This window comes from Neopelma chrysocephalum, unplaced genomic scaffold (genome assembly GCF_003984885.1).
Source record: "Neopelma chrysocephalum unplaced genomic scaffold, ASM398488v2 Primary Assembly neopelma1_70, whole genome shotgun sequence".
Classification (NCBI taxonomy): Eukaryota; Metazoa; Chordata; class Aves; order Passeriformes; family Pipridae; genus Neopelma; species Neopelma chrysocephalum.
In genome coordinates, this window is record NW_020897730.1 from 2,876,123 (window position 1) to 2,895,639 (window position 19,517).

At 42.9% G+C, this 19,517-nt stretch overlaps 1 protein-coding gene and 1 long non-coding RNA gene across 5 annotated transcripts in view; one reads left to right on the forward strand and one right to left on the reverse strand.

Annotated features, from left to right (window-relative positions):
• The window catches only part of PCOLCE2 (procollagen C-endopeptidase enhancer 2), a 57,523-nt gene that overhangs the window by 18,524 nt on the left and 19,482 nt on the right, over positions 1-19,517 (forward strand). The window contains exons 1-2 of one of the 3 annotated variants that reach the window (XM_027686037.1): positions 4,312-4,480; positions 6,969-7,222. In XM_027686037.1, the coding sequence (XP_027541838.1) occupies positions 7,199-7,222 (24 nt within the window). In that variant the 5' untranslated portion in view covers positions 4,312-4,480; positions 6,969-7,198. Of the gene's footprint in view, positions 1-4,311; positions 4,481-6,968; positions 7,223-17,677; positions 17,809-18,729; positions 18,839-19,517 lie in introns of those variants that run through there. The other 2 variants (XM_027686036.1, XM_027686035.1) reach the window with 2 other exon arrangements.
• On the reverse strand, positions 30-16,578 carry LOC113968994. Of its 2 annotated transcripts, XR_003534701.1 has the most exons (5): positions 16,454-16,578; positions 9,412-9,504; positions 6,217-6,370; positions 571-1,611; positions 30-447 (listed from the first exon to the last, which is right to left on the reverse strand). It is a non-coding gene; the product is annotated as an uncharacterized LOC113968994 (long non-coding RNA). The 2 variants fall into 2 exon arrangements; XR_003534700.1 differs by having other exon boundaries at positions 30-1,611.

Below are 19,517 nucleotides of genomic sequence, written 5' to 3' on the forward strand. Positions count from 1 at the left end.
ATTTTAAACTTCAGATGTACTTTGGACGAAAAAAAAATAATTTGACTTAACTGATTTCAGTGAAACATAGGGAACTGAGGGTATACAAGAATGGAAAGCCTGCAATACTCAGGTTGTTAAATTAATATCACTTAAAGTCACAGCTAGCTCAGCACTCAGCAGCCCTAACACCTCAGAGGGAATATACAGCCAGGGTACATTCAGATCTACTTCTACTGAGACCATCAGTAATCCAAAGGATATAGTGAATTGATATAATGAATGGAAAACGGTACATACCTCCATTAGAGTTAATCTGTGATTAGTAAATTCCTGCATTCAGACATAAGGCTGAATTACTTACCTGGAAATATGTGCAGACAGCAACATTTATAAAAAAGTTGGCAGTGCCCCACATACAGGTTTGAGGTCTCCAGCAGTTACCAACAAGACATTTTAGAAGTATTCCTTATTAAAGGGGAAAAAAGGGGAAAAATTAATCTCACAGAAATTAAAAGATTTGTTTATTTTGACTTTGCTGGCAGACTTGTTGCATAGGTTTGCACAAAGAAAATGAACTGGTAGACTTACAAATATTACAAAGTGTAGTAATCACTGTGTTCTCTTCTCAAAGTCACAGTGATTTTCTCCAAGCAGAGTTACTGAAGACCCACAGTGAATCTGGCCCTCTTCCCTTTACAGCAGCTGTGGCTTGGAGTGTGAGTCCTCTGTGGAAAGTACTAGATGTTCATCTAGCAGTATCAAAAACAGTTTATTGCTACTTTTAAGTAACCCCAAAGAATGTTATTCATTAGCCAAATATGCACATATAGCTAGGAAATATTTATGATTTCCAGGCTCTGGAAGTGTCATGATTTCTAGCTTCAGTGTCATGGAAGAACTGCCAGATATGTCCCAGTCATCTACGACTTCTAGCTTATTACTCAATACTCTTTGTTTTAAAAGCCATTTCAGTCCCTCAATAGCTCATGAATGAAACAGTCTGCAACAAACAGGCTGGTCAATGAATTCTCTAAGGTGTCAACTTCCCATGTGCACCATAATAGGTCAGCGGTAGTGAGGTTCCCTTCACAAGTAATTCCTGAGCTAAATTCACAGACAAGCACCAGACTTAATTCTCTTCCCTTGGCATTTTGCCTGGAAGGCTCAAACAGGCTGGAGAATAATACTGACTTGTAAAAAGCTCTTTTACCCTACTATTCCCTCATCACATCCCTCCAGTGCCGGCACAGAGGATGGAGCAGGAATGCAGTGTGGCACAGGACGTCTCTGCGCTGCACTAGTCCATATGTGGCACAGAGCCATCTGATCCCACCACAGCTGCCCCCACGCATGAGTCAAAGCAGCCTGAGAACCAGGCAGTTCCAGCCCTGCCTGCCTGCTGTGCCAAGTGAACCTTGGAATAAAGAGATTCAGGCCTGCTGTTCAGAGGAAGGTTCTGCAACGTTAGTCTGTGCCCAGCAGACCCATGAAGGACACTGAGGTCAACCGGCAGGAGTTTCCTAGACAAGGTTTGGCCTTACTCAGCTTTAAGAAAACCCCCAGTCTTTAACTCAGCCACCAGCGCTCTGCAGTCTCAAGAGTATGATTGAATCCTCAAATTTCACCAGCCTGAAATGAACAAAAAAAGATAAAATAAATTATCGACATTTATTGAAAAATACCAGATAATTCGGCCTTTTTCGCTCTGCCCCAGGCAATGCACACAGCTGTGCCGTGTAGCACAGTGTCCCTGTTAAGCCCGGCCTGGCCGCGGCTGGGTTTGGGAGCGGCCGGGCCGGAGCCGCCAGGAGGAGCGCTCAGACCGCTCCCACTGCTCCCACTGCTCCCAGTGCTCCCGCTGCCGGGGTGTCCCTCGGCCGGCCCGCTGAGCAGCGGGATGGCTCCAGCACGGACACATTTTTTCCGTGGTAGCCGCCGCTGTATTCCTCCTCTGCGGCGCACAGAGGGGAGCACAAGAGTCCCCGCCCTGCCTGCCCTGGGCGCTGCACAGCTGGTGGCAGTGCTGCCCTTTGTGTCTCCCCTCCGCTGGGCACCTCTGCTGCCTCCAGGGCTTATTTGGAAGGGATGCCCCATCCATGTAACACCGTCAGGGAAAAGCTGGCACAGAGAGCCTGACCGCCTGGCAAAAATAATGCCTTAGAGGCAGCTGCTTGCTGATATAATCCCATATGAAAAGAAAAACTGTTTTGAAGGGAATGACGCTGCCTTCTTAGGCATTCCTGGAATATAAACTGAGCATGAGTCAGTCAGAGTGAGAGTATGCATCCTGTCATGTTGACAAAGAAACAAATCAGGCAATAAATAAAAAAAAAATTCTGAAAGTATCATCTTATGCAGGATTTCACCCTCCAGTACCTGGAAGGCTGCAAAGTTGAGCAAAGTCATCCATTCAGAAATGGCTGCTTCCTGGCCCAGAACATTCTGAGAGGATTTCTCAGGACAAATTCAGTGCAAGTGAGAGGGACCAGCCCTGATAAAGCCTGAGTCAACCATGAGGCACACATCTGGCTGGCAGGATGCCATGCCCATCCTTCCACAGCTGACCTGTTGCCTACTGGATGTGAATGACTTTTTTAATCTGCCAGTTTTCAGATCTGTGTTCATACAGCCTACCTACCATATTCCCAGCTAGTGTCAAACGATGCACATAAATTTCATGCTACAGTTTTCAACACCTAAAGCATTAAAAAGTACTTTCTGAAATATTGCAGTCCTCTTTTTGGCTCTAACATTGCAATGTTAATTAAAGTATTATAACAGTGCTATTATTCAGTCTCTGCTTGTTAGTTTACAGCAGGAGTTGTTGGACTAGCTCTGCTGCTTGTAAAGCAGGGCTGACACTCATCCTTCCTGCTCAGACACCAGCTCTTGGCTTGCCATGACCTTCGAGCTCTCCTGCAGAGCTCCAACTCATTTTGGCCAGTGACGCTTCACTCCCCACCTGCAGCCCAAGATCACACAGCACCTCTGAGACAGCCGTGCTTTACTGTCCACTGCTCAGCCTTCAAATAAGCCTGTTCTGGGCACAGGCACAATCCAGAGCTGCCCTGAGGCTGTCTGATGATCTCCACAGCCCTTGTAGAAGCTGGGATATGAATGAGCCTGGTCTACTCCTTTCTCATTTAACACCAACATGTGGGAAAATGTTTCACAGTGTGAGTTCTGTGCAAGCTGCCAGTGACCCCTACATCTTGGCACAAGCCGTGCAAGTCAGCAGCCTCATTGCATGGATGCAGATCTAGCATCTCATCAAAGTGTTTCCAAATCTCTTTACCATGCTATTTTCTTCCTTTCATTTATTTCTTCACTCTTTCTGACCCAACTTCACTCTCTCATTCTCTTCTCTTTACAAATTTGAAGCCTGAAGCCATATTTTTTCAGATCAGAGTTCTTCAGTGCAAGCTGAGCATTCTCAACTGCCTGGAATGTGGGTGGAAGCTCTCCTAGAGAAACCAAGGTGGAGGAGACAGTGAGACTGTCCTTGCTGTATTCAGGGCACTGCTCACTGTGTCAGTGCCACACCAGTGCCCTGACTGAGCCTTGTTTAACACTGTGTAGCCACTGCTACTGCTGTCACACAGGCAGGACAAACAACTGACTTCCCAACTACCTGTGGGCTTTAGGTAGTCTTCTCTTCCTGTCTTACACCACTGGTTGTATTAGCACTAAAGAAGAGGAAATAATTCTATGTCCCACCTGAGAAGTGGTCAAAATGCAATCATGCATGCAATCATGCTTGTACATTCTGTTAAATGCAGTAATAACAATTTATTCTGACATACTGTTGAAAACTGAATGCATTTATTTCCTCACACAGTTCAGCTTTCCTGGTAAAGCTTTTCTGGATATTTCAGACCCATTATATAAACTAACTCTACACACAGCCCATCTAGATACAAAATATCCTTGAGGGTGAAATTCCAGACTCTGAAGAATTTGCTTTGGCAATAGCAAGATTTACTATTTTCCTTGTCAGATTTTGTTCTCAGGACATTGATCATCATTTCTTTGTTGACAGATTTTGTGGATCTCAACATGACTGATCAACGTGCAAATCCAATCAATGAGAACCCGGAGGTCTCACTATATTTTCTGATAACTGCTGGGATTTACTCTCAACTAAGAGTATAAGAAATGTTCTGCAGTATGAGCCACATCTTTTATGCTCAGTGTCAAACATAATAGGCTTCTAATAATAGAACCACCACAATCTGTCCGGCTATTCCAGTTCTGGATCTGCCACAGGAAGCATCTCATGAGGTCATAGCTAATACAGTAAACAGTGACCCTTGTTAATGACATGGTAAGAACAGAAAGGCTTCAAATGTTGGGGAGGTTTCTCATCTACAACACTCTTCTAAAGAATTTAGCAGGGCGAGTATATTTACAGTTCCTCTTACACAAATTATCACAGTATGCACAGAACTCTGAGGTTTTATACAGCTCATTATAAGTAGGAAGGACAACCATCTACAGGGTATGCTGATGCTAAATCTCTAATTTCAGACCTCACTTATAATTGTGTATTGAAAGATTTTTATTTTAGGATGGGAACATAGTAGAAGAAATAGAAATGTAATAGGGAAATAAAACTTTCCCCACATTATCCCTTAATTCAAAGAATTTTCTTGAAAATTCTCTCCTTGCCTTAAATTACTTCCATGAAGAGATCAAGTGGCAGAAGTATCAGTTGCTTTGTGACTAGCTGTTAACAAAATAAAATAGTTTTAATCTGTTTCTCAGCTTAGATTGCTGGGGGTAGTAATTCTCTGGTCCAGCTGGCATTACAGCGCAGGGTTCTCACCGATGCTCAGTTGAATAGTTATCTTAAGCTTCCAGAGAATTTATGTGACACCACAGACTTAACAGGATGAAAAAAAAAGATGCAGAATTGCCAGGCTTCATGGAACTCTGAGCTACATGCAAAACCTTCATCCCTCCATATCCTGCTGCTGCACAGCCACAGCTTTCAAATCCCAGCCTTGTGCTTCCTGCTGTGCAGCCCCACCATGCCAGCCTTACATCCTCGACCACCATGAGAGGAAGCTGAGGAAGGACAGGTTAAGCCCAGCATCCCAGAGCCACAGCCCACAGGCAGGAGAAAAGCTGGACAGAGTTAGGAAGTCATGGTTTGAAACCCCAAATCAGAAACCCAAAGCCAAGCAGCTACAAATTAAGCTCTGCAGAACTGCAGAGGTTTTACATCTGCACCACCTGCACATCAGAGACCTGGGCCAGGAGAGCAGCTTGTTTCCTGTGAGCACTTGGCCAGTGACAGCCAGGGGGAAGGACTCCTCAACCTCAGCTGGGCAGCAGCTCACTGCACTCATTTCCCAGGGCCAGGGGCCTTCATCCCATTAGCCCAAAGTCTGTTTCCTGGGCTGGGCTGGGCTTTGTGGAAGGTGCTGTGGTGAACACAGCAGAGCAGTGAGTGGAACAGAGAAATGCTGCTTCCTCCAAAAGTATGTGCATCCATGACACTTCCTCGTGGTGTTTCTGTACACATTTTAATGCCTGCACTTACCTTTGTCCACATTCCAAACTGCAAATGTAAAATACACTGTATTCAGAATACATGTATACAGCTATGCCTCCATTTCTTCCCTGTAGCACTGAGTAACTTGTGTGCCCCTGCCTCAAGGAATTGAGTAAGGGAGTGGAGAGGCATTGGAGCATATTTGAAAGACATCAGTTAGAGTCATGTACTGGTTTCACTCTGAATTTCAACAGAATGTGGTGTTAGCATCTAGCTTTATGACCACTGCCATTGCCTCAGTCTCTCTTTGACAGAATTTGATTTCTGCCTAAAGAAAAAGGCCTGAAATGGTGACCTGGCCCACACAGAAAAGATGCCAGCAGATTCAGTAATTCAGCGTTTCCTTGCCATGGCTTTAGAAGTATTAACACTTTTTAATTCGCTGTAATAATGTAAGTTTTGTTCATTTTTACCTCAAAATCTGGATGGACATATTGCTATACTCTGCAAGCTGTTTTTCCTGGTTGATATATTTCCACCACACATATCCTTTTGCCTAAATCTCAATACAGATTCTGCAACAATTTGTACTTGCTCACCTGCTATATCAGCTACATATACTAGGTTTAGTGCAGTACCTGCTGCTTGGTCATTCTCCTTCCATCTACCAGAGCCCATGTAATATTTAATTCCTTCATTTTGAGTATTCATCACAATATCACTTGGTGGATTCTTACCTCTTGCTGACAACTGCTTGTTCTTTCATAGCTTTTACATAAGATGTGTAGATGCAGAAATCTGCTCTGTCACTTCCATCTCTCTGTTTCAAGACTGAGATTTCTCTACTTTTACAGCAGCTTTCCTTCAAAATTTTCTTTGAAAATCTTTTACCTGAAAATTGTTTTAAAGGTTACAGGTCATTTATTGCTCTGCAGTCAAGAATTTCTTTCCAGATGTCAGACACTACTGTGCTTTAATTATACAGTCCTCTGAAAGGCCTTCTACTATGAAATTTTCTTTGTTGTCTGAAAGTCATTTTATTGGCAAAACATATGACTAACAAAAGGGATATGACTCTATGCTTACTGTATTATGAATTATTACACTGTGTACAGCTGAGCTTTAAAAACAATTTTCAGACAGCTCTGATTTTGGTGACTAAAGCTTTAAACTGCTTAGGTTTTTTTACTCCTTTATTAAAGCCAGAGGTGGTGAATTTCTAATTTCTGATCTCATTTTTTGTCAGGCCAGGCCTGAGCATCTGTAGGTCAGACATATGCACTGGAACCATCTGTGCTTTTTTGAGTTCTCTGATGGAAACTCATACCAACTGTAAGAAAATGTTAGAAAATTGTGACACATTGTCTAATTCACAAATTGAGATAAAGTGAGAGCAGTTCTTCTCAGCCTGCACAGAGCTTAGAGCTTGACCCCTTCTGCCTTAGCCCTAAAGGAGAATTTGTTGCCTGAAACATTGTCTGTCTTTTAGTTGGTCCAGGGAAAACTCGTTTGTGCCTCAGGACCGTGCCTTGCACGATGCCTTCGTGAAGCACCCTGTGAAAACATCCCTGCTGGAGCTCCAGACAGCCGGGACTGTTCCACTGGCAGGCAGGGCTCAAGAGTTCTTTATTCCTGTCAGACACAAACCATTATAGAGCAGCATTCTCCAAGAGACAGATCTGCTTGTGGGACATATAAATACTGGTTTTCCTTCCACTGATGTCCATAGGAGCAAGGATGGAGGTTATGATATTATGAGATACTAAGTTCTTAAAATATGTTCTCAATGATTTCTATATTAAGAGCTGTTTTGCTTTGGAGGATGAAAGGTCTGTTCACTTAATATGAGGAACAAGGTCTGTCTCAGAGATGTGGAAGAACATCTATTCATCCAAAAGCTTAGCTATTTCAGGAATAATCTGTAAATTATTTTAAGAGTTTGTTTAAACCGTTGTTAACTATACCTGGCAGATTTCTGGCAAATGCATTATTGTTTCTCTAGACTTCTTCATTCCTTCAAGGAAACTTTTTGGGAGACAGGACTTGTCACTTCTCCTGTTGACACTGTTCTACTTTGTATAAATAATTACACATTCACTGGGACTGGGACTAACACCTCCACCCTCCCCAGGAGGGTTACTGAGCCATCAGACTAGAGCATTGTTTTTTCTCTCACCAGCTGGCTCCATGAATATTTAAGTATATTTTACAAAGTGGGACTGTTCCAGTTGAAGGGGCTGGTGGTCAGGTCACTGATGTGAGGCAGAAACCTAACCTGAATTTGCAGAGGAGAGGAGAATTCCTCTCAAACACAGGTAGGAGTTATTTTGTGAAGTATGCACTGACTTCTTCAGGAGCACTGATGTGATCCTCACTTTCTCAGTGGGGTTTACACATCAATTTATATCATTGTTTTGACAATCACTTCCATAAAAATACATTTTTAGCATTAAATTGAATAATTTGCACCAAATGAAACAGAGTTTGGAAACTTAATTTCATTTAGAAATATGAAAAAATCATATTCAGCTCTTGAGTGCTGAGATTTTCTTTTTTGTCCAAGTATCCAGTCAATTAGTAGCCCAAACTAAGTTAGAAAGCCTTCCCAAATAATATCTTGTTTACCAGTATGGGCTCCACAAATTCTATGCCTTTTATCTTAGTCTAATCAAAGTTCAGGTAGGTGATTTTTGCTTTCTGCTTTAAAAACTGTGAAATGTGCCTGTTGTCATAGAGTGAAGGGCTTCTGGGAAAGGCAGGGTAACTTGGGAATTCACAACCTGGAAAAACTTCATTTTCCTCCGCTGAAAAACATTCAGTTTAACAAACAGACTTACACTTCGAGTGTAATTCAAACAGCAAACTAAACCAAAACAGGATCAGACTGCTAAACTATCCAAAATTGAATGGCAGATTTAACCCCTCATTCTCATATTAATACAAAGTAGCTGAAGAATTCTGAAATGGAGTCAAATTGTCAAATTGTCCATCTTTGAACACTAAGAGGATGTAGTAAAATCAAAGGTCCTGTTGTGTTTGGATCAGACCTCTGATAATCTTTTACAGTTACAACCTTTTGGTTCTAAGTCTTGCATTAGAGCTTGGCTGGGAATCTATGTTGGAGACTTCTTCTACAATACAGAAAATGTAAAAGTAACATTACAGGTATAAATTAACACATTAACAATCCAGGGCAGGTCAGAGACATAGCACACTGAGTTTAGTATTTACTTAGTTTAATTAGATGTATTTGATTTCACTTACAGTTAAAGCAGATAATTGAATAACAGTACTTAAGAGGAGACTCCGGGGTTAATAATCATTAAGGAATCCACAGAAGCACACTTCCACCTTGGTAAAAACTGCAACCATGAGAGGGGTGATAACCAAGAGACAGGCCAGCAAACTTCTGAGGTGCATTTGGGGTGGTGTCAAGGCAGAGAGAAGTGTCAGTAGTGTTTAAGAGCCTAAGAACCCAGAGCTTTGAAAACTTAGCTGAAAGCTGAATACAGAGATGTTGTACTGGATAGACAGTATAATAATCATGATCTACTGGCTGTACTTATAACTCAGGCTCCATATAAATCAGTTCCTCTCATTCCCTTTCAGGAATCTATATACCTAGCATCACATATCTACATCTGCACCTCTTTACAGCAAAGAATTCCTTACTGTTTGACACTGTGCAGGATAATTATTATCAGTGCACTGCAGTACATCTGGAAAGATGAAGGAATGCTGGCTCAGCATACCTCAGGCAAAGCACTGCACCTCTTAAAGAATGAAAGCATACATAAAACAGGAGCACAAGAGCTGCATCAGTCTTTCATGCCTGAAAGCCAAGCATAATTGCTTTGAAGTGGAAGGAGTTACAGCACTGCAGCTCTCCAACTGTAGAACAGGTAACAACAGGAATTTAAATAAATACTTACCAATCCTGCAAATTCTTTGATTCCTTATTCAAAGATGCTACCCATCCACCAGAAGATGTTATGTGGTAGAGGCAGGCATTCCTCTGTCCTTCCCTGCCAGGATTAAAATGAAACTTGACTGTTATCTCAAGAATGAGCCCAAAGACCAGACTTAGATTCTGGAAAGACTTTTCTCCTCTCAAAGTACCCTTTTAATAAGTCAGTTGAAGGATTTAAACATAAAGACTCATTCAAAACAGTTGCCTGTGCTCAACTGTCCACGTCCAAACTGAAGTCAAGTATAGTTTAGGAACTGAAATTAAATTACAGTATTACTTACTCAGTCTGGCCTTTATTTTGTTTGGTGGATATGTGAAATTTTCTCAGAGGCTGTTAAAACAAAAATAGTCTGAGGTTCTTGAAAGGACTAAAACAAGTAACTCCTGGAATACAAAAAGGATAAATTGCTGCTTAATTCTGGCCTTGCACTTTTGATTCCTAGAGTACTAAAGGACTGCTGCTGAGTTAGAACTGCATATCATGCAATAGTTTTCATATAACACTAAAAACACTGAAGCATTTTTATACCAAGTATATATCTCATTTAAATCTATAATGCTATTTCTCTATTCTTTTTCAGTGTTTAAGTTACTTTTGTGATACATTTTGTAACCAAAACTGCTACTATCGTGAAGTCTCTGGTCTTGGCTCCTAAAATTTCCATGTACGTTCCATGGATTTTTTATAACTTTTCTCCTTAATTCTTTAGCATTTTAATGACCTACAATATTTTGCCCACAGCAAGAAGCTCTGCAATACCATGCTGAGCCTGATATTGACAATGACATTTCTTTACACATTAAATAACGATGACTCTGTGAAAATCATTACCCAGCAACATAATAGATCACAGATGTGTTTAAAAAACATAGTATTAGGCTGGACTCTGAATTCTGGCCCAGAATGCATGTGTGCATCTCCCAGGGCAGTAATTCAGCACTTAGAAAAAGTAAACTCACCATTGTAATGCACATGGCAGATAGCTGAGTTCCAGCCACCAGTGAAATAATCTGGCCCAGTTTTGCATTCCATGACCCCTGTGCTCTGATGGGAAGGAGGCCATAGGGACTGACTGACTGTAGTCAGAACTGCCCAGCCCTGGTACAATTTATTGTTGCACAGGAACAGCAGTGATGCAACACCCACCTTCTTGCCAGGGACCCAATGCTGAATAAGGACAGCTGAGGGCACAGCACAAACAACAAGGGGAATCCTTGTCTGTACCAGCAATATGATGCTGTACCTGGCAGAGAACGACTGTATCAAGATATTCCCTCACAATTACTTCAGCTTTCTTCACTTGGCCTAATCTGCCTGTTGAGGAAAGGATATTTTCCCTGTCCTGAATTTCCACCTTTGAGGAAGGAAGTCCTCCAGATGTGGGCTCCCCCAGTCTGTCTTTCAGACATAGCTGTTGAGCTGCTCAGTTAAGTGAGGGGCTCCTTTTCAAGTCAGGAAAACCAGTGCAAGAATGATCACAGCTGATGGAAATTTCCTTGTATTCCCCCATCTCTTGTTGCGCAGGCTGTCATATCATTTGCACATTCCATAAAGAGTTTTTTCCTCATTGTCCCCTTTCTGGTAATTTGGAAGTGGAGAGAGAGTTTTCTTATCAGGAGAAGTAGGAAAACAGTATGTTTGTTGGCTGAATTAAAATTGCTCATAACACTTTTCTTTGTAAGAGCATTTGGAGTAAATAAATTAGGTCAAACTGTTCCCCCTTTCATGTATAGCCTTATAAATAATAGTAGAGGGAAATTCAGGAAAAGCAATGAGAGCATTGGCAGGAAGCAGTTTCTCACAGAGCTTAATTTTGATTTCAGATCTGTGTTGCCAGTGACAGCAAACTAATTACATGTGAAACTACACCATGAGTCTTGGGTCCCAGGTATCAGCTGTGCAATAGCAGTGTGACAGCCTCTTACTGCACAGGCTGCTGAGAGCATTCACATGTGCCTCTGCTTCACGCCTCCAGTGTCACCTGCAGCCAGCTCCAGGGGAAGGTGGCTGTGACCATCAGCAGGCTGCTGCCACCACCCAGTGTGTCAGGGAACACAGCAGTGGCTCCACACTCTCACTCTCTGCATTCAGGTCAGAGCTAACACTCCCTGGTGGAGGTGGTGCTTTTGGAGGGGAAGAGGATGCTATTATGCAGCAGATTGTTTGAAATATCAGCTCTTTTCATTTCTCAGTCTACAAACCAGACTCTGATCTAAGTCTTCAGAAAGTCTTATACTCATTACATGAGAACAATGGATCCAAGGATGATTATTTATATATATCCCTCATAAAAGTAATTCTATTTTGTATCCAGAAAAAGAAAGCCTACTTTTTCCATTTTAGTGTCATTTATCGTATCCATTTTAGTGATACAATTTTGTAGCTTCTCTCCTATTTCCTTCCCCAAACACAAGCACAATTAAAGGTCTCATGTTTCTTTCCTGCATCCACCAAAGCAACAGGAATCTGCTTTGTAATTTTCTTTCATAATATTATCTACTTGAATACTTGCTGATTTAGATTACATCGAGCCTGGGATAATTACTGACTAGGCAGCTGATCTGTCTTTGCTTTTACAGCTCTCTAGGTAAGAACAGCATTTCCTGACCCTTGATGATGCCCTGCCCTGTGCCAGGGCTCAGAAGTTGTCCTGCACAGACTGAGGTGCTTTGCTCCTCTCTGTGCTTCTGGAAGACAAGGGGACTGCCTAATTCACAGGCACCTGCAGGCAACTCAGGGCTTCTGCCTCTTAAGTTTTATGGCCTTCTACTCCATGCTTTATGCTCCTGTTCCTTTTACATTCCTTGGACTGATGTGTTTAAAATGCACTATTGCTCTTGCTTAAAAATATTCTTTTTAGAATCCACTTATTTGATCAGCACTTCAGCCATTTCTACACCTTCTGTGTGATATGATCATTGTGCCTGCTCCTGGTTCATGGACCCTGGCTTGCTTCATTGGAAGTGTTGAAACAATCCTCTAGGAGTCTTGTACAATGATGAAGTATCTTTTCACAACATTATGAATGTTTTAAGGATCCTGCTTGATATCAGGCACTCTGGCTAAGAATTATTAGATCTCTTTGGTTACAGGAACATTTACAATTTAGCAGTAGTTGTCCAATTTATAATTTTTATATTATGATGAAAAACAATCCAACTAATGATAAATTCAGCACCATTGTCCATAATATTTTCTTATGCTGGCAAATAAGCAACTGACCTTGAACAATAGGGGGTAAGACATTTAAAAAAAAAAAGAATTATTGGATACCAGCTTTACCAGCTTGTATTCCTATAAACAGAAGAGGGAAGTAGAAACTCACGTCAGAATTGCCCAAACTGACAAATAGAAGGACCAGAAGGTAATTTAGAAAAGCCATACTGAAAAACTGTACTGCTTTTATGATTAATGCATCACTTCTGGTCTCACTGCTAAATGATAATATGAAGTATGAAATTTTGCAACTGTATTAAATATGTTATTACTTGAGGTAAAACCAGAAAAGAGACAAAAATGTTAATTAGAGAATGTAAGCTTAGTTCCTAATAAATTCCTAAATTCGTAAGGTGTGGGAATACTGTCAATATTACATTTGCCCTTGGTATCTCAGTATCAAAATAAACCAGGGGAGGGGAGGTCTATGATTCATCACAGCTATTTTTTATATAAAGCCAGAAACCACATTGTCATTTGATAAATGAGCCGAGAGTGAAGCTTGAAACACAAAAAGAGAGAAGAGTGGGAATTCCAGCCTGGGGAAGGGTGGAGGCTCTGCAAGTTTTCCAGTGAAAACTCTTGCGTGGGTTTTTATTTCTATGAAGTAGCAGATTCAATTAAAGGCGTGACATGGATAAATCCTTGGCTTGCAGACCAAAGAAAATTTGGGATTCCTAGGAACTGAGTGGGTACATCAGTTTGTAAGAGTCATTTTAGGTGCTAGGATTATCAAGAAAATAGGGATACATCCTCTCTATTGCATGTTGTTCAATGCTATTCTGAAAAGGCACAACTTGTAATTCCAGGAAATACCACAGTTCTTTTGGAAGTGAAAATATCAAGATTTTGGCACTTAAGACTGCAGTGAGAGATTGGGGTTGTTAGCCTGGAGAAGAGAAGGCTCCAGGGTGACCTTATTGTGGCCTTTCAATAATTAAAGGGGACTTAGAAGAAAGATGGGGAAAAACTTTTTAATAGGGCCTATAGCAATAGGGTAATGGTTTTAAACTAAAAGAGTGTAAACTCAGACAAGATATAAGGAAGAAATTTTTTATTATGAGGGTGGCAACACACTGGAACAGGTTGCCCAGAGAGGTGGTGGATCCCCCATCTCTGGCAACATTCAAGGTTGGGTTGGATGGCGCTCTGAGTACCTGCTCAGTGCAGGGGTGTTGGACTAGATGACCTTTAAAGGTCCCTGCCAATTCAAACAATTCTGTGATTCTGTGATTCAAATGAAATAAAGAGCTGTTGTTGATAGCATTTACATAAATTTAAATTCAAATAATTTCACAACATAAGCTGAACAGGACTTGTGCAGAAACACTAAGAGAGCACTAACAGGTCTTTGGCATGGTACAAGGTATTTTGTACAGATGACTTTCCACAGAGAAAAAGAAGATTTGGTGAGAAGCCTGAAAGCTGGAGCATAAACTGAGATTTTAGGGAGGGGGTTTATTTTCAGTCAGATCATCAGGCCACTTTGGCTGCTGCACAGCAACATCATTATTAAATTTGTCGCAGGCAAGATAGCAGGGATGCACAGAGGGACACGTGGTTTGCACCAACATTTACACAGCCTTTTCAAAGAACATCTCGGGGCCAATCTGTCACACAGGGCTACATTTCAGGAAGAGGTTTCCTCATTCCACTTCAGCAGTTGTCTCATTTTCAGGCAGACAAGGTCACACTTGCCAGACATTCATTAGGAAATTTGTCCCTTGTTAGCTTTGTGTACCAGATATCTTTCTTCAGTGACTGACAGGGAGAAGCACTCATCCCTGGATCACCAGCATCACTGGCTGAGCCCAGGACAGCTGGCAGCAGCTGATGGAAGAAGAGGGTTCACTCAGGCTGCGCATTTCTGCCAGACCACTACAGGAAGCAGTGACACCCTAGGACAGTGGGCATTTCTTATAATTACTATGGCAGTAGCTCTGTAGTTCATAAGTTAAATGCCTGTCACTAAAGATTCATCATTTCAGGCCTGAAGATGCCTCACCTCAGGGACACGTAACAGAAAATAGGTTTTGTTCTACTTTCGAAAAGAAACTGCTGTAGAAAACTTGTGTTGCAAAGTCAGCTGTCAAAAGTTAGACACTTTTTGTCCACATTAATGCAGACACTTTGCTTATGCAACTCCATACTATTTTTGTCACATAACCTATGCATCATTTATACAAGGAATACATACACAAGGCAGCATAATTAAGATTGCATGAGACTGTAAATCTGCCATCTTTTGGTTTTGAACTTAAAACCTTTTTAGCTGAATTTATATGCATTACCTACAAACAATTCCTAACTATGCATTCCATGGTTTCATCCCAAATAGACAGGGACTCTAACAGATGCTGATTGAGAAGCTCCCTGACTTCAAAAATGAAGTATCATCAGTATATGAAAGGGTTTATTTGATTTGGCTCCCTGCAAGAGTAGAAGACTGGGCTTGGTGAAGAAGAAAGGTCACTCCTGTTTCTGTGTTGCTAACAGATCATAATTTAGCTGAAGATTGATGACAGTGCTAACACATTTATTTATGGGTAACTACTTACTGGCCTTTTACTTTCTGTTCCTTCTGCAGCCACCAATGGAAACAAGCCAGACATCTCTGGGTCAGTTCATGGGTGAATTCTCTCCAGAAACATCACTTACATTTGGTAAATATAGTTTAATTTAAATTAGTGCCTTGTTTATAATTTACTATTTGTGGTATTCATAATCTGTTTAATAGTGGGACACCAAAGAAGCACTTGAGCACATTAGATTTAGGGTTCTAAGGGAACACACGTTTAGGGTGTGTTACTGGGTAGGCAGTGCCAGGGAGTGCTGCTGCTGTGTTCCCAGTGAGGTGCAGGTGCAGGAGCCTGGCTGCAGGGGCTGTGTAGAGGTGTGGGGGGCTTTTCCAGCAGCCTGTTCATTGCCTCCATTTGCCCAACAGGCCTGAATTGTCCTGTTGCTGCACAGATCTGTAGATATGCTTGGGTGGCAATGCAGAACCTGGTAACGCATTAACTGTTCAGAAGTTTAAAACTACCTTTACATGAGGTTAAAAGTCTGCAGCAACCACATGTAAAAGAGTCCTTGAACATGTAATCCATGGGAACTAACAGCCTTTGTTGGTGGTTTTGCATGGAGGCTCTTCAGTGGATATAAGGCCTGAAATACTTTCTCATTTCCAGTGGGTCTTCTCTAGGCTAAAAAATGTTGACAGAAAGGAGCAGCAGGGAACACGTGTGTCTGTGGTGTGAGGATTACACAACTCTCTGTCATATATATTGACTTCCAGATCTAACAATTTTTATTAATATTGTATTACCTTCATGACTAAATCCAGTATACCCACTGGTAGTGCTTAAACTTTTAGCTGCTAACCAGCATCACGTTGGTCATGGAGTAAATAAATGTCTCCTTTGTAGCTTTATTTCCCATTTCTGTGACTTAAAATCAGTTCAAAACACAGCTGCAAACATAATCTCTGCTCTGACCATGTTATGGTCTTCTCTGTTTCCACAGCCCCCTTTTTGTGAACGGGACTTCCTGCCCCAGTGCCTCACCAAGCCTTTCCTAGATGTGTCCTTCTCCTTCCTCCGGTCCCACTGAGGGATGCGGGGCTGCCCCTCCTCAGGGCTGCAGGCCAGGCACTCCCACTGTCTGCCAACACTCTTGGTCACTCCTACAAAACCTGGGCCTCTCCAAACCCCCTCACATCTCAGCCTCTGCCCTTTTGTTGTCTTCCATTGCCTCTGTGCACACAGGAGCACTGTTGGCACCCCTTACTCACCAGCAGTCTTGCAGGCTGCCTCCAAAGATCTGGGACGTTCCACTAGCAGCTCCACCTCTCCCACAAAAATCCTCTTGGAAATTTAGCAAGCATGGATACAGGTTAGTCTACTGCTTTCTTCATTCAGAACTGCAGAAAGGAAAGGACAGATATTATGTCTACTAAACTGCAGCATCCACTTTCTGTTTAATCCTCAGGGCACCCTCTCTAATCCACAGCTCTTCTTTAAAGTTGTGGTAGTGGAACCACTCTTCTTTGTATTTTGCAAGAATAGGAATGTTAATAATAAATGAGCTAAAAATAAGGTAATAGGTTTATATTCTGCCTTGTATGCAGCAGAATTTCTGTTTAGTTACTCCAGTCTTTGCTTCAGTTGGCTGTGCCTGAACACTTTATTACAGACTTACCTCCTTCTCCTGCAAAGAGGTGCACAGGAGAAGTACTTAAAACAGTAAGAGGGACAGGCTGTTCTTAAAGCAATTCTCAGAAGATAAATTATTATTTATTGACATGATAATCTGTATGTCATCATTCAACAGCACTAAGAATGTGGGGTTTTTAAGTGCCACATTCAATAAGAATATTGTGTTCAGTAAGAATACTGACTTAATCTTTCGTTTCTTTTCTCAGTCAAACAACTTTGGCCCAAATCCTACAAACACCCGAGTATTGAGTTCATTACTGTACGCTCTGCCACAGCTCTTTAAAGAGTATCTTTCACAGCCAGAGCGAAAAGGCTACTAAATGGGTCAAGATCACCCATTGGTAAACAAAACGAAGCATTTCAAGTTTACTTTAGAATTTAAATAAAGAAGAAATTTCAAAGCAGCATTACTATTTTTCAAGCGCTGGCGAAGCCGTGCACGATTGCACAAACGGCAACACTGAGTTCATTCACGGCCGGGACGAGCCCCCGCCCTGTGCCACCTGAGGACAGAGCGGGTGTCGCGGGGGTTGCGGGCTCGGGGCGGGCAGGGGGTCCCTGCGCAAGGTCCGCGGGGCCGGGGGAGCCCCCGGGGCCGAGGGAGCCCCCGGGGCCGAGCCCGCGGCCCCGCCGGCCCCGGGAGGCATCGGGGCGGGACCGGGCACACCCGGGGCAGGGGAGAGAGGGCGGCCCTGCCCGCGCCCCTGCCCTGCCCCAGGGGCGGGGGGCCGCGGAAGCCTTTGCCTCCTCCCCCGGCCCCGCACTCACACGAGGAGCCCGCGGCGATCGGAGCAGCGGCTCAGCGGCCACAGCCCTGCCCCAGTCGCCGCCGCCGCACCGAGATGCCGCCCGCGGCCCCGCGGCCGCCGCTGCCGCTGCTCCTGCTGCTGCTGCTGCTGGCGACGGCGCGTCCCGCAGCACCCCCGCACAGGTACCGCGGCCCCGCCATCCCTTCCTCCCCGCACAGGTACCACGGCTCCGCCACCCCCTCCTCCCCGCACAGGTACCGTGGCCCCGCCATCCCTCCCTTTCTCCCTCCGTCCCCCGCAGGAGCAGCGCCCACCGTGTGTCCTTGGGGTGTTTCCCTGCCCGTGAGCGCATCAGGGCAGGGGCTTTTCCCATGGACTCCGGGCCGCTGCGAGCGCAGCCCCGTGCAGGGTGTGTGTAGGGTGTATAACACAGCGGCATAACACGGTATGGCACCCCCGTATCTAAAGCTCGACAGGGCACTCGCTCACCCTCGTGTCCTCAGCAGGAACGCTGTGGTTCCGCACGGAGCTTTTCCCGGGCTCTTCGTGTGTCCGTGCAGCGTGGCCGGAGCCGGCACCTGAGCTCACCTGAGCTGGGCCCTGAGCACAGATGGGCCGCGGGGATCGTGCACTGGGGTGGATTGTGCTACTGGGGTACAGAAAACTACGTGAGAATTACTTGATTAAAACATCGAAATTCAAAGCATAGGAAGGAATTATTACTGTGCTATTTTAACTACTGTTATATGTATTATAAAAAGTCATACTAATGACTTTTTAATAACTATGTTTTCATTATAATAGCAATTTGCAGTGATGTATCACACCTTGCTCTTATGAAGTAAAGAAGGAGAGAAGGATAACAGTCTGTGCAAACCCAGAACTAAGGCCCAAGGAGTTAATTTTTTCTACACTTAAGTTTGAGCGTTAAGTTGCACATTCTATGTCAACAGTCAAATTATGTAAATAATGAAATATATGTTTAATGTTAGCAATATTTTTAAGTACTTAAATGTTTTTGAGACCGTTCGTGCCTCTTGACTATTATACAAAAAAATAAATGAAATCTATTTAAAAATTAAGACTATTTTTCCTGTTCTCAGGCCTACATTTACATGTGGAGGAGTTGTATCTGGCGAGTCAGGGTTTATTGGGAGTGAAGGATTTCCTGGAGTCTACCCTCCTAACAGCAAATGTACTTGGAAAATCACAGTAAGAATTTTTAATATCACAAAATCAGAGCTGAAGACAATGAAGAGCTATTTGTTGTTAATGCCAGTGTTTTATATGGAGCAACATATGTGCAGTAATGAGAGCAGCTCAACTATCTGGAGCTTTTTAGGGTTGATGTAACATGATACTAGTGGCTGAAATAGAACGGGCCTTGCCTCATGTCAGAAGCAAATTTTCATTGACTTCCATAGATACACCTCTAATTGTTTTAAATTAACACACTTGCAAACAAGCATCTCCCCTTCCTGTCACTGCAGAAAGCAATAGTGAGTTCTATCGAAGTAAAGGTTTGGGGTGGAGGTAATGAAAAGTTTTCCTGACAAGAAGACATAGAAAAAGTTTCAGTCAAATCCAAAAAATTCAGGCAGGTTTGCTCATAGTGTGCTACTAGCAATGTTCTGCCAGCAGCACATCTGGAGTCTGTCATCCAGCAACCTGACAGTAATAGGGAAGTGCTGTTATGTTTAAAAATGACCATGTGAAATGAAAGCATGTGGTATGATGGGGATACTTTGATGCTGAAATGAGACTGCAGGGCAGAGACATCATATTCATGGACAACAGATATCATGAAACAACTAGGACTAAACATTCAGTGCTTGATGTCCTTATCCACAGACTCAGACAAGGGATGTGAGTGAATGATTACTTTTCCTCA